The 16,398-nt window shown below is 34.8% G+C and overlaps 1 protein-coding gene across 1 annotated transcript; it reads left to right on the forward strand.

Moving 5' to 3' along the window:
* Nucleotides 1-3,518: 3,518 nt before the first annotated feature.
* LOC129751110 (tetraspanin-6) lies at nucleotides 3,519-13,780 on the forward strand. The gene is made up of 3 exons (XM_055746417.1): nucleotides 3,519-3,729; nucleotides 12,678-13,181; nucleotides 13,258-13,780. The coding sequence occupies exons 1-3, from the start codon at nucleotides 3,631-3,633 to the stop codon at nucleotides 13,402-13,404; spliced, it is 750 nt and encodes a 249-aa protein (XP_055602392.1). The 5' UTR covers nucleotides 3,519-3,630; the 3' UTR covers nucleotides 13,405-13,780.
* Nucleotides 13,781-16,398: the final 2,618 nt, after the last annotated feature.

Raw genomic sequence — 16,398 nt, forward strand, 5'->3', positions numbered from 1 at the left:
TGACTTTATATAACAATTTAATATTTCCATGCCATGTGTTAAAAGCGTATTACCCTCAAACTGCACTGATTAGATATGATGAATCTCCAGCCATATCGTCAATCGGCTGTATGCGCATATTACCCAATATGCGCATTTAGGAACACATCCCCCTACAGCAGGGGTGAGCAACCCGCGGGCCGCATGTGGCCCGCGAGACCCTTGTGTGCGGCCCGCGAAGCTTTTTTCAAATTTGTATGCCTTTTTTCTGCAATGAATAGTAAGCAAAATTTCAGATTGTTAACTTTTTTCTGGCATTTTAAGCGTTTGTTATGTTCTGTTCAAGGCTTATATGCAATATTGTTTTTTGGCGTAAGGTAATAGTGTTTTTTTATTCAGCATACTTTTTTCTTTATTATTAAACTCCTATCACTTGGAAACTGCAAGTATTTGTAAACCGCTGCCTGCGGAACATCATCCGCGCTTGGTGACCTGGCAACTGGATCTCAAATGAGGAACTACATCGCCGGTGTCATCAAAGGGCGCTAGAAATCGAGATTCGGGAACGTAAGTGGAGATGGATTGGGCACACGCTGCGAAAAAATGAAAACGAGATTTGCAGAGAGGCGCTAGATTGGAATCCAGAAGGTCATCGAAGAAGAGGCAGACCCAGAAACTTGTGGCGGCGAAGCCTAGCCGCTGAAATCCGAACTGTCGACGAGAACCTTGACTGGGACCAAACGCTGGGTGAAAACGCTAGCTCTGGATCGTCAACAGTGGAGGTCTTTTACTACGGCCCTATGCACCGGTGGATCGGCACGGGATCATTAAGTAAGTAAGTATCACTTTGAGAGCAAAATCCATTATAATGAGTCGGTAGAACAGCAAAAAATCGGAACCTACACATGGACGAAGGAATTTCAAAGTCGGCTTAGTGAGGTTTACCTATTTTCATTCCAAGCAAAAATATAAAGTGGAATGGTAAAAAATATGCTCAGGGCTAAAAGGCTTATTCTGTTAGCATTCAAATACTGGACAAAAATTGAACCAAAAACTTGTGGTATATTCTTTATTCCTAAATATTGACGAAATTACGAAAGTTGAATAATAAAGCCTGGGTTATTATTTTTCAACATGAAACAACCCACAAAAATTATTAGTTGTTTTTAAAAACAATAGATATTTAAAATTCTGTGATTCCACCCAAAATATCTTTGACGATTATCTGTGAAGCTTTTTTCAGTAATTTGATAGAAAATTTATCACAAACATAAATAAATTGAGTTATTTCACTTATAATTCACAATCCACATTACCAGAGTCAAAATATAGCTTAAGAAATCCTATCGCAATGATGTCTAAATAAGATTAAAAATGATAAAAATGTGAAAAAAATTCTAAAATCAAGAATGAAGTTTTGAAGATAGTTGCTCAAAAATACATAAAATTTAACATTTTTCTGTGATTTCGACAACCTTGCTGAACATCTCAATGAAATGATCCAATGCAGAACTTCAATGTAAAGAAACGAGTTTTTTAACGTTTGTAGGAAAAAAATCTAGGCTTTGAGGACAAGTTTTAATGGTGAAAAAATCACAGAAAGTCAAAAATCGATTCAACATCCAACGCTAAGACGACTGTGATTTCTTTAAAAATATATTTATCAAACTGTTAGTTATCACTCTGGTAAGCTCCAAAACATTTTTAAATCGAAGTGATGACGAATAGTATTATCGGTTTAAACAAGAATGTTGTAAGAACGAATATTCGCTAAGAAGGACTATTAAAAACTTGATAGAATTAAAAAAAGATTAAGCGAAGTACCTATTCAATATCGGGTATTTAAAAAGCCGTGTTGAATTACTGTTTTTGAACACGTGAATTCGTTTTATCTTTTCTTTTTCAGATTTGTTTTCGCCAAAAGGTTGTAGTTATGGAAAATGATGAGAAGTTCTGATAATTATCACAAAAAATTATTTAAAGTGCGGCCCGCCGACAAGATTTAAAATTTAAATTAGCCCGTTGATTCAAAAGGTTGCTCACCCCTGTCCTACAGTATTCGGATCCAAAGTAAGTAAGTAACAAAAACTTCTAAGGCTGGAACAAATTAATATCCCTTCTTTTGTCATTCGAGATTGAAAAAACACGAGGGGGGTGAGGGGTGGTGAAAAAAATATGGAAAAAGAATAATAAATTTGAACGAATTGTACAAGTAATCGGATACATTCCTATTAAAAATTTGAAGGATTCCAGGATACAAAAGTTGATAAAATTCCAGTTATCCACAATTTGGATCAATCTGTCCAGGTGGACATCCGTGTAGGGGAGTAGGGATTTGAATAATGTCCACGCTTGTCCACGGAGGGAGAGGAGGGGGTAAAAAACTAATTTTCTATCCACGTGGTATCTTAACGGCACCTAAGTGGCAAGCACTTTTACAGGACCACGGCCGGTTTTTTTTTCAATTCCCTGGATGCTTCAACCGAGGTGAAAGCTGCGCAAGATAAGATGACACAGCTTCAAATACAGCGGTCTAGTCGACGAAAATTAAGACCGGATGATTCGATTATAGTCAACGAGTTTGTACTTCATTTGTTTATTAATAAGAATAAATTTAAAATTCAAAATTATTTCTTTTTATTATTTGAAATTCCTAATAGAAATTTCGAAACAGAAAATATTTCTTCGAAATAATGGAATAAATGGAAATTAGTTAAATGAATCTTAATCTGAATTACATTGTTGAAAAAAAAACAACTTTGAATTAAATGAAACTGTTTTTTTGTATTAAAGCATTAATATTTTGAATCGAAGATTTTTCAATAGAAAGTTCTTTGAAACAAAGTAAAATGCATTTGAACCAATAAAATTTTTATGTATCCCAAAATCGGAGGAAATTTTCTTTTGTTTTTTCGTTGCGCTAATTCTGAATCTGAATTCTTTTTTCAAATTCGGCTTTTCACATTCGTTTGCCGATTCTTAATTTTAATCTGGAATATTAGTGGTGAACTATTACTTTTGTATGCTTTTTTTATAATTCGCAAAAGATGATTTGAAAAATATTATCAATTTTTTCCTTTCACCTTCAAATACCCTAATGTTTTTACATGGGCCAATTATTCGACAAGTTTCGTTCAGACCACGAACGTTTGTCCTGGGAAGAACCACTTTCTTCATGAATGTAGAACACGGCACCTGAAGGTAGGCAAATGAAATCGTGGAATCTCGTTCGGCGGCTGGTAGAAATGGGGACAGAAAAAACAAATGTGATGAAAAAGCATTGACCGCTATCCTGTGGATGGTTGCGTGGGGCTGACCACTTTTCCTTTGAAGCATTTAATGGTATGCGCACTGGACTCCTCGAGGAAATGTAGCACAAATAAATTGAGAGTGGTCTACACAATTTCGAAGGTGTGAGTCAAAGGTAATAATACATTATGTACATAAAGGAGTAGAAAAGTTAGGTGCCAAGTTGCAAACGTAAACTATATAACGGAAAGTATGGTTTTGAATGACCGTGTGTTCAATACCGAGTCCTTGTAGATGGAACTAGTTCTACTCTGACAACGGCACCGATTTGTTGGAAAAGTGAAAACTTGTTCAAATACAAAACTATTGGAAGCCTATACTTTCTGTAAACGTTTTTGAAATATGAAGTCAAAATTTTTTGATAGCATTGGTGCACGTATGGATTCCTGTGGGACAACTTTTATCAAATATTTGCTTTTTGTTTTCAACTTAATATTTGCGGTGAGTGAGCTCTCTCATCTATTACATTTACAAAGCTATAAATCTTTCAAAACTTGCTTTTGATCCAAAAATGTTGATCCGTTATTTTCAATTTAAGTGCAGTGCGAGATACAACAGGCTCACGGTGTTGAAGCGCTTTTGAAAGTGTGTAAATATAATGGAGTTAATAAATTTAATCATGGTTTCATGCACATGGCATTAGGAACAACTTTAAGGCATTCGAATATCTGAAATATAGAAAAATGTGGAACATATTTTTATTTGTTAAGCTGATTTTGGGATAAAAGATTCCGTTTTTCATCAAGTGAGACATTATCGAGAACTTCAAGTGATTTGCAGATAAAAAAAAATAGAAATAAGGCGTGAAAAGTTCCGATTCATTTGCGAGCGGTGATTTTGGTGTTAAACGAAAAAAAAAAACTACATTCAGTATCTACATAAATATAATTTAATGTATAAATTGGAATTTGTATCAAGATTGCCGAAAAAAAATTCTGTGTTTTCGCGAAAAAAACCGATTTTCTGTGATTTTACCCAGAAATTCTGTTATGGTTTTCTGAGTTGAAAAAAGCATAAATTTCTCCGAAAAGTCATGAGTACTCATGAGTACTCACAAAGACGTCTTTTTTACATTTACTCAAGAAAAATCAATTAACATTACCAATCTTATCATATTATTCCAAAAACAAAGTTAGAAATCCAAAATGTTTGTTGTCATAAAATTTATAATTTTGGAAAAAGCTGAATATTTCCAAAAATCTGTGTTCTGTGCCACAGGTTCTGTGATGAAAATTTGCTCGAAATTCTGTAAAATTAGAGATTTTTCTGTGATTTCCGCAACCTTGATTTGTACAGTGACGGGCATAACTTCAAGACCACTTCTCACCAAAATCAAATCAGGCTTTAATACCTACCTACTTTAGGGTTGGGGGGTGCCCGAGAAATTGGAGAACGGTTGCTATGAACCGAGTGAATTTTAGGAATTATGTTCGTCAAGTTATGTCGTGAGACGGAATACTATGTAAATAAAATAAATAACTACTTTAGGGTTGAATAATTGGTGTTCTTATTTTATTTTATTTTTTTTTTTAAAGACATACACCGACTTAGCCGATTAAGGCTTTATAGACTGAATAAATGACGTGGACAAATTAAGATTAACATTTAACACCCAGTACCGAAATGGGAATCGAACCCATGCCATCAGCGGACCAGCGATTACCGTCTTACCACGCTAACCACTAGACCACCGAGACGTACTTTGTTTAATGAATAGTTATAAACTCCACAAACAACATCATGCACCTTGCAAGTTTTTGGGAAATTCTAAAATTGGATGACCTTATATTTAACCAGATATAAAAATGGCGCGACAAAATAAAAGACCACTTACAGTTTTGCTTTGATAAACTTTTACCATCGATCATTTTTTATGGTTTACTATATAGCTGACCCGGTGTGCTTTGCTACACCCTTAAAAAATAAATGAAATTTTCAGAAATAATTCAAATTTTTATTGTTTTGTTAGTATGATTTTCAACCAAATTATTACATAATTCAAAAGCAACCGTTATACAATGAGAGCTGCAGCTGGAGTTTCGAATTGCAACACAAATATGACTCAAATTCTTTCTTTCTCGCTCTACACTGTAAAGCGTGAGGGTCTATAACAATCGTAGAAAAATATCTCGTATCCAAATACCTTTCCACGGCATATTTGTTTCCATTTGTTGGCCTCGTTAGCATTAATTGAGAACTTATGCTAACTAAATTGTATTGGACTCACTTCCCTCCTCCTCCTACTCACTGAAAGGAAGATGGTGTGTCAGATAAGCATAGAATCATATCAAAATGATTTTCCATGTAAAGTTTTTTCCATTTCTCGGATTTGAAAAAAAGGTTTTATATAAGCTTTCCTCTTACCTTCCTGTATTCCCAATTCTATTCTCCTACTGCCAGAAAGGAATTGTTTCACATAAAACAGTTCCTCGTATTGAAATACCATCCCATGCCAAATTTGGTTTTATTTGCGTAGTAAATTCTTGAGTTATGCAAAAAAACTTGAAAGGAAGTACCATCCCCCCTTCCGTTCTCCCCATTGAATGAATGGATGAGAACTTAATATCCATAAAAGTATTTTTTGTACTCAAATTCTTTTTGATGCCAAATTTGGTTTTATTTGCTCGATTAATTCTCGAGTTATGCAAAAAAAAAGGATGGAAGCACTTCTTTCCCCCTTTATATCTTCCCGCCGAAAAAAAGTGGGGCTTAAATTTATAATAGAAACATTTCTCGTATCCAAATACCCTCACATGTTAATTATGGTTCCATTTGCTCGATCAGCTCTCCAGTTATACTAAAAATTGTAAGTGAGATCTCTCCTTCCCTCTTTTCATCTTCCTCTTTGAAGGAATGACTGATACCAAATATTGATAGAAACATATTTCTCGTACCCAAATATCGTTCCATGCCAAATTTAGTTCTTTTTGCTGTTGAAGTTCTCAAGTTATGCAGTAAAAATTGTATGAAACTCCTCCCCTCTTTCCTTCCTCCCCGCTGGAAGAAGGAAGGGGTCTCAAACAATCATTAGAACAAATCACGTGCCCAAATACCCGCCCATGCCAAATTTGGTTCCATTTGCTTAATTAGTTTTTAAGTAATGTAAAAAAATTATAAGAGACTCCTCCCCCCTTTAAATCGCCTGGAAAGAAAATAAACATAGAAATATTTTTCGTATCCAAATACCCTCCCATGCCAAATTTGGTTCTATTTGCTTAATTAGTTTTTTTTTTGTAATTTGTTTATTTGAAACGGCTCATACCTTTAGGCTTTAAGGAGCCAAACTCGTTTTGTTTGATTACAATTGTGTGCTTATATCTAGTTCACTTTTTGAAGAAAAGATAGAAGATAGATAGGGAAATGTGAAATAAAAAGAATTATAGACGAAGATCAATAGCTTTTAGGAAAAGATATATTTCGAACATGTAGTCCAAGTCTATCACAGCCAGCACATCTCTCATTGGAACATAGGGTGGTTTTCCTCGGGCCCTAAGGGAGTCTTTAAAATTCGTTCTGGCGACAAGATGGACCTCACACGACCAAACAACATGCTCGATGTCATGGTAACCTTGGCCACAACCACATAGATTGCTGCCAGCAATATCAAAACGATAGAGTACCGCGTCTAAGGAACAATGATTGGACATGAGACGGGAAAATATACGAATAAAATCCCGACTCAAGTTCAATCTATTAAACCATGGTTTAAGGCTTACCTTTGGAATAATCGAGTGGAACCACCGACCCTGCTCATCCTCGTCCCATTTGCGCTGCCAGTTGACAAGAGAGTTTCTTCGAGCCAAATAGTAAAATTCGCTGAAGACGATTTCACGTTGATACGTGTCGCCTTCCATCGCTCCCACCTTTGCCAGAGAGTCTGCCTTCTCATTGCCCACTATCGAGCAATGAGAGGGATTAATTAGTTTTGTAATTATGTAAAAAATTATGAAAGAGGCCCCCTCCCCCTTTCTACTGGAAAGAAGGAGGGTTTTCAGATAATCATTGGAATATTTTTGGTATCCAAATACCTTCTCATGCCTAATTTGGTTCCAATATCTCGATTAGTTTTCGAGTTATATGAAAAATTGTATGGTAGCCCCCCTCCCCCAAGCCTATCCCCCTCCCCCAAGCCTATCACTGAGAGGAGGGAGTACCCCAAATATTCCTTGTTCCCAAAACCACCCCATGCCAAATTTGATACCATTTGCTTGATTGGTTTTCGAGTTATGCAAAAAATTGTCCTTTATTCGGGAGGCCCCTCCCTCCTTCATGAGAGAGAGAGGGGTCTCAGACCATAATAGAGTATTTCCTGAGACAGATTGTGGTAGGGTAGCTTTTTGTTTTTGTTTTGAAAAATGTAAACACCGACTGGTCGCCATTTTGATCTTTGAAGATAAGCACTGTTCAATGCTTTCTTTTAAAAATTTCTTGCATTAAAAGCATCAACATACCTTCATGTCTCAACTTGTTATGAATTTTTCAATAAATTAAATAACGAATTTATATTCTCCTCACCAAGGTGCGCTTGCAAAACGACTACAATTGCATTGCCAAATGTATTTTGTTATTATCTGGCCATTGAACATGCGTAATGTTGTTGTTATGTTTACCCTACCACGATATGCCGAGAAAATGTAAACATGAGAAATCAGCTGTTCGTCTGACAAGTGGGGAAATGCCTTATAGGAACCTTCCCCTGCCTCCAATACCCTTACTTGCCAAGTTTCACGCAAATCGGTTCAGTAGTTTCCGAGTCTATAGGGAACAGAAAATTGTCCCGATTCACGCTATTGATCGGTTTTAGAAATTCTATCTCCATAAAGTACAACGCGAATCTTTTTCTTTCAATTAGAAGTTTATGTAAACTCGAGCCGGATAAATCAGCCTACACACTTAATCTTTTCTCCTGTGGTCGGAACGATATTGTCCTGTATTTTCAACAGCTGAAATTACAGGACAAATCTCGGGACAGAAAAAGTGCTCAGGAAAACAACTGTCAAATGCACCTGTAGGTGCGTAACAGTTTCATCCTGTAATTTGGAGGGAGTTTTGAAGTGGTCCTGTAGGTTCGGAATGGCTTCCATGCGAGAGTTACCTGGAATTTCAATATTTTTTTTTATTTAGCCGGAAATAAAACAACCATTTTTCCAAAGACTTTTATATTTTCAACAAACAATTTCTCTTTTCACTTCACATAAAATTGCACTTAATTCGTTCATCACTGCTTATCCTGGTTATATCTGGTAATTTTGCACATATTTTAACCTGAAACAAAAAACAAACGGTCACATATCAGTTCTTCCGTCAGTAATAAATTGATTTAAAACATTTACCTGCTTCCAAAACAATTACGCTGCTGTTTCCAGTGGTTCTATCCGTCCGTTCGTTTCCGTCAGGCTCCAAAGTGTGGCATATTTTTTTTAGCTTCAGCAGCCAGTATTGTCATTGAAGTTGAAATCCGAAGTTTTCGCGCTGGTGATCGGCAACCTTGCCAACTAGCGACGTTGTGAAATATCATTACTGGGAACGCTTTTGTAAAGTAATAACCAGCGTGCCTATACAGCTACGGGTGGTTGCAAATTGAGCAACAGTAGGCAAGGAGTACCAAACGTTTCACATTGGTGGGGGGTGGAGACGGAGCGCTTTTTGACAGCGAATTGTTCGCCTACCATGCCTATGATTACGATTGCCTGTCACAAGATGGACGATTCCGTGTATTCACGCAGAGTAAACTTGAATTTTGGAACGAATTAAATCTGACTTTGTTTCAAAACATTCATTTTTTTGAATCCAGCTCCTGTTTTTTTTTTGAATCAATGAATTATAGTTTTGATTGAAAATAATAATTTTTGAAAGAAAGAATAAATTTTTTGAATTGAATAACTTTGGACTTTGATTTCAAACAAATTCTTTGATTCAAAAGAAATTTGTTCAATTGCATATTTCTTTAGAAACAAAGTAAATTTGCTTTCAACCGAAGAAAAATGTTTTAAACTGAAAAGAATAATTTTTTGAAACAAAAACTTCAAACTTAGAAGATATTTTGCATTGACTTGCAAGAAGAACAGAAAACCGAAAAATCGAATAAAGTTCGGCCGCTCGTTTTAAAAATCAAACCAGTGAATCGGAGTAAGCTATAAATAAGGAGGATTCAGGGTGCCAAATTGTAAGTGTAAGTTGATAAATACTGAATATTTAAGTGAATTCAAGATTTTCTAAAACGCTTGTATAGTTACAGGACCACGGCCGACGGATAGATTTCCAAGTCTCTCGAACATGGAGAAAGCTGCGCAAAGTAACACCTCCCCAAATCCCGCGGTCGTATTTTTTTCGGCCCAATCTTCAACGGCAATCACCAGTCAGACCAGCCAGCAGCTGGAGTGGCTTTCGGAAGTTTATTAACCGGGCCACGGAGAATGCGAAACTTTGTCAACGATATCAAGGACCCTACTCGGTTATAGTGAACCAGTGTTTTATGTGTTGGTGAATAAAAAAGAATTTAAGAACTAAAATTGTATCTTTTTATTATTCAAACTCCTAATAGGAACTTCGAAACAACAGGGTAAAAATCTTCCAATTGGAATAAATGGAAAATGGTTCAATGAATAAATGCTTTTAAATCTATATCTAAATTACCTTTGAGCAAAGATAATAACTTTAAATCAAATGAAACTGGTTTTTGTATAAAAGCATTAATATTTTGAATCTAAGATTTTTCAAAAGAAAAAATCTTTGAAACAGAGGAAAATGCATTTGAACCAAAAGATTTTTTATTTAAACCAAAACCAAAGGAAAAAATCCTTTGTTTTTGCGGCACTTTCCTTTGAAATAAAAAATCTTTGATATAAGAACACACCCGAAGTTGTACACGTCCTGATAATAACTTGTCGCCAGTGAGTGTCGCCAGTAAATGTCGCCAGTGCTCATTGACGAAAACTCCGGTTTGGGGATTCAGCGACAATAGCTGATTCATCGACATCAACAGTTTCGACGGTGAACCCGGCATCGAAGCTTGCGTATAACAACCGCTAATCCAGCACCACCTTTTTCTTATACGACAGATAATCACCGAGAGAAAACGATACTGTAAATCAAATTTTCTAACCAAAGAAACGAGTGCCGAAAGACCAACAAACAAAAACTGCAAAAAAATGACGAGTCAAATTGTTCCGCGGTTTCCTTTTCCATGCACTGGTTAAAGCGAAAGGAAACAAACATGTTGTTTTTTTTTTAGAGAAAGAAAATTTGACAAGAATTGGGTCTCCCATGATTTCGGAGAACACTGTCCTGAATTCACGGGGATACTTTGAGTTCCTGTGCTCTCGTAGCAAGTTTGTCTTAGATTTCAGGAGAGATGAAGCGTTCCGAGATTCGGGCGAGTTCCCATTCGAACTTCGTTTGAATTGAGCAGTTTTCCTGTGATATGGAAAATCATAGTCCCGAGCGCGGAATAAATGCAATCTTAGTGTGTACAACAATTGAACGACTTGCTGGCAGAGAGCAACAATAGCAATAAAAAACCGAAAACGGGCTTGCTGGCAGAAGCAACAATAATAATAAATTCTTTTCTTTTTCGTCTTCGGTCGTCTTCGGCTTGCTGGCAGGAGCAACAATAATAATAAATGCGTTTCTTTTTCGTCATCGGTCGTTTGAATGCGATTGCTTGACTAGGTCATTCTTTAAGCTTCAAATGACTGGGGAATGAATGACTGGCAAACGAAGTGACTGGTCGTTAAGGAACAGTCAATTGAGTTTGACGGACCAAGAGGCTTCACAGTCACAGCTTCACGCCTCATGACGATGACTTTTGCCAAGCCTGGTTCCAATTAAATGTTATTGAATCTTGAAAATATCACATAAACTTAAATGAAATCGCAGATCACCACCAACACTGTTCAGGAAATTTTTGAATCAGAACACCCCAATGCTTCAGTTATAATCTTTAAAAACAATGGTTTGAATTGCAGACATTCCTTTAGGATAAAAAAGAAAAAAAAAGCTGTAGTTCGGTTGAATAACAGAAAATCTAAACATATTTTTTCCTCCTTTCAAAACCAATCGTTTTCAAGATTGATTGGGTTAATGTTCAAAGGAATTTAATTTCCTGTTTCCACTCGGACAGATAAAAAAAAAACGGTGATTTTTTTTGGACATGATTTTGATGAAAATATGGATATTAATTACCACTGCTTCCAAAGGGAGGATAGTGAACAAAAAGCTGTTGAAAATGGTTAGTAAAAAAAACTTCTCTAATATGCTTTTATTTCTTCAGTTCTAAAAAATATACCATCCAAAGCTACTCGGGCGCTGAAAGTGCTGCGACTGGCAGAATATTGGGCAAATACTCCCGATATTCAAAATTCTTTTTCCATAAAGTTTCATTCACAATAAATTTCAATTAATGAGAAACTTTTGAATTCGATTTAAACCTTAATGGGAACTTGACATAGCGGAATAAATAAACTAAATGGTAAACAATAAATGAAACATACATATTATCAACATACAATTCGATAGAGTTAAGCGGGAAAATTCGAGTAAACGGAAAGGAGGGAAATGTAGAAAAAGACTAGGACAAGTTCACAAATGCGGAATGATTAACAACTCAATATTTAATGATTTTTAAAATTAATCAGCCAAAAAAAAATGGAAAATGGACGCCAAGTTTAACATGGTAAGACGAAGTTTACCGGGTCTGCTAGTATACATATAAATATGAGTTGGATTATAGGTATATGTTTGTTGTTCTGTTTGTTTGTTTGCATGCACGCACATAATATAAATCCTCACCGCTCAACCGATCATTCTGTTATTTGGTACAGTAATGTTGTATGTTAAAAAAAAACTTTGAGTTTTCAAAAATATTCAAAGATTTAGCTATCGTCAAATGTGGCGTATCATGCAACATTTTTCATCTTCAATGGCTTAATGAAAATCATACAGTTTGCAAAGTTTTGATGTATAAGTTGAAACCAACTTTCAATGTAAAATCATAATGAAAAATTTTGAAAATTTATAGTTTTTTTTTATATTTGTGATGTCATAACGCATAAAGCACCAATGTCAGTAATTTTTGTTTTTGTTCGAATTGATTTTTACATTTTTTCTGTCAAAAACGTTTTTAAATAAAAAGAATATGGGGGCTGCATACATTTAAGGGTAAAAAATACTTAAAACGTAATCAATTTTTCCAACTTAAGATATCTTGAAAGTTCAGAATGCAGATTCCGAGTTCAGAATCAGAATTAAAATTCAGACTTCAGAATTCTGATTCAGAATTCCGAATCAGAATTCAGATTCAGAATTCAGATAAAATTAGAAAAAATAAATCTCGATAACGGATGGACGTACTCCTGAACATTAATGTTTTATTATGACTTCCTTTTCAGGTATCAGGATTCATACTTCTTATCGCCGGCATAATTGTTCTTCTTGATGTCAATGACTACCAACATTTTATCGAGGACAAACTTCTCGCTCCGCCAATTGTCCTGATCGTTGTCGGAGCTTTCGTCTTCCTTGTGGCCTCGTTGGGATGTTATGGCGCTATAAAAAAATCATCGAAATTACTGAATGCCTTCGCGGTGTTTCTGATTATCGTGCTTTTGATCGAAATAGCTGTTGGTATTTCGGCCGTGGCATTTAAATCAGATTTGGAGAATGCTCTTGAAAGGCAACTGGAAAAATCAATAATGAGACACAACAATGCTGATATGGTGGCATGGAATAGTGTTCATAAAAGGATGATGTGTTGCGGAATAGAAGGTCCCAAGGATTGGTACGACTACAATAATCGAACAATGCCACCAAGTTGCTGCAAACCTGACTTAATTGATTTTGAATCGAATGACTGTAAAAATGCCCCACCATTGTTCATGGATCGCTATTATCAGGTACGTACAACAGATATGCTTATATGTATTGAAGAGCTTAAGCTTTAAACTAAACACCTAAAAATTTCTATTTTAGGAAGGATGTTTGATGAAGCTAAAAGAGCTTTTTGATAGAAACGCTGTCGTTTTGATAACGATTGGATTTGCGATCGCTGCTGTTCAACTTCTTGGAGTGTTTTTTGCATGTTGGTTGTCGGTTGCTATTAAAAAAGAGAGGAACTAGAATAATATATACAAAGTGAACCAAAAATCTTAAATAGATTCTCTACAATTGGTTTCAGAATCTGATTTAAAATGTTTACTCCAAAGATTTGGAAAAAACTCCTTCTGTTCAAAAATCTTTCAGTTATATGCTAAACTGTTAGAAATATTCATGCCCTCCAAACCCAACTAAATGGATCAACGCTTCTTTCGAAAAAAAAAACACGCTAATTGTCCGAAAAAAAATAAATAAATATATATATACCCGGTAAACTTCGTCTTACCATGTTAAACTTGGCGTCCATTTTCCATTTTTTTTTCGCTGATTAATTTTAAAAATCATTAAATATTGAGTTGTTAATCATTTCGCATTTGTGAACTTGTCCTAGTCTTTTTCTACATTTCCCTCCTTTCCGTTTACTCGAATTTTCCCGCTTAACTCTATCGAATTGTATGTTGATAATATGTATGTTTCATTTATTGTTTACCATTTAGTTTACTTATTCCGCTATGTCAAGTTCCCATTAAGGTTTAAATCGAATTCAAAGTTTCTCATTAATTGAAATTTATTGTGAATGAAACTTTATGGAAAAAGAATTTTGAATATTGGGAGTATTTGCCCAATATTCTGCCAGTCGCAGCACTTTCAGCGCCCGAGTAGCTTTGGATGGTATATTTTTTAGAACTGAAGAAATAAAAGCACATTAGGGAAGTTTTTTGTTTACTAATCATTTTCAACAGCTTTTTGTTCACTATCCTCCCTTTGAAAGCAGTGGAAATTAATATCCATATTTTCATCAAAATCATTGTGGTGGAATAGAGTACACAGTAAATTTTTGCCTCAGATTCCAGCAATCCAAATGTTTGCTGAGAACCAGCAATCGGTTTTCGAATTTCTTGATTTTTCAGCAATCGGTTGTGTTCTTGTCATTTTTGCTGAAAAATCAGCAATCGGTTTTCAAATTGGTGTTACGTCTATGTAAGCTAGTTCTGATCTATTCAAAAATTTCTTCGAAAATGAGTGACGCAAAAACGCCCACGGTGGCACGGTGGTGATTCTTTGCGGTATGCTGATTAAGTTACAAGTGCAGCCTGGTGCTTAAACCATAAGGTCGAATTCACAGTGAGCGCGGTGCGAAGTGCGAAGCGAATTTCCAATTCGCGCGAAAAACCGCTTCTCATTTAAACACGTTGAAAAAAACATCGACCGGCCACAGTGCAAGCGAATTTTCGTGCGAAGACCCGGCTGGATCGCGCGAATTCATCCTGTTCATCCGGCCATACACTGAAAATATTCTCTCGGATATTTTTTATCGTAAAATGATTTATCAATAAAATCTTTTTCAAAAGTTTATTTATTTAATTATCATTGCCGTTTCTATGTTGGTAATGAAAAATGCACGGTTTTTTAGCGCGGATTTTCGAAACAAACGCGGTTTCAGTCTTTTTCAATTGAAACAAATTATAACTGGCAATAAACGACCGGTGGCATGAAAGCCCCATAATATGTGTATAGAGTGAAGGGGTTGAACGGATAGAAGTTGGAATTCGTTATCCGACGCCACCTTGAAATCCAATATGGCCCCTTCCACTCAACTTTAAAATGCTGGAAGTGACTGATAAGCACATGAAACTCCCACAATATGGGTATTGGATGAAAGGGCTCAATAAGTAGAAGTCAAATTTGGCTGTCCGACGCCGCTTAAGTCAAAATGCAATAAATAACTGAAAATCGTAAGGTCCATCCACAATATAAGAAATGAGTAAAAGGGATAAAAAAGTAGATGAAAAATTATTGACAAAAATTTCGACAGAACTGCAAAAATGCACTGAAATAAATAAACAAAAATATAACAAGTGTTATAAAACTAGAGTAATATTGACAAAAATAGAACAAAACTGTGGGAAAATATGAATAACTATTACTAAAATTCAAAAATATGACAAAAAAATAGTGACAAATGACAAAACTTTGAATAAAACACGCCATATGTGGTTAAATAATTGAGCCAAAAATATGACAAATATTACAAAATTAGACTAAAATATGAGAAAAAAATCACAGAATGACTAGAATATGACAAGGTTCTGAAAAAAATATGACAAAAATTTGTCAAAAATAATGACAATAATATAACAAAATTATGAAAAATGAGATAAAAATATAACAAAATACTTTCAAATATATGTAAGAAAAATGACAAAATGAAGACAAATACGAAATAAAAATCACAAAATTTGAAAAAATAAGACAAATTCGAACATATAATAATAATAATAAAAAATCTGACAGAACTATGACAAAAATATGACAAATAAAAACATGACAAAATTATGACAAAAATTAAAATAAAATGACAAAAATCTTACAGTACTATGACAACCTTTGTCAATTGTCATAGTTTTGTTTTGTTTTATCATAGTTTTGTAAAATTTTTTCATATTTTTGTTGCATATATTTTTATCACATTTGTAAGATTTTGGTCATAGTATTGCCAGATTTATGTTATTTTATTTCAAAATTTTGTCATACAGACCCCGCTTGATTTTAGCAACATTCGATTTTGGCCACATCCGAGCAAAAACCGTTCGTTTTTGGCAACATCCAATTAAGACGTTTTTTGTGTTTTTTTTATTTTTTTTTTCATTTCAAATCAATAAAAAGTACTGTAAAACGTGATATTAGCATGAAATTTTTTCATTCGGCTTAATTATGATAGTTTTAAACAGTAAAAACATGAATTTTTCCATGTTTTACTGCTTATAACTAATATAATTGAGTCAAATTGAAAAATTGTATGCTAATATAAGGTTTTACATCAATTTTGACTAATTTGAATTAAAAATCAAAAATAAAAGAGTGACAAAAAAAACCGTTCGATTTTGGCAACATTCGATTTTGGCAACATAAAATTTTCGGGCGTGTTGCCAAAAACGAACGGGGTCTGTATTTGTATTTTTTGATTTATAGTTATTATATTTGTCATATTTTTATTTCATTTTTCAAATTTTCCAT

Source organism: Uranotaenia lowii, chromosome 3 (assembly GCF_029784155.1).
Source record: "Uranotaenia lowii strain MFRU-FL chromosome 3, ASM2978415v1, whole genome shotgun sequence".
NCBI lineage: Eukaryota > Metazoa > Arthropoda > Insecta > Diptera > Culicidae > Uranotaenia > Uranotaenia lowii.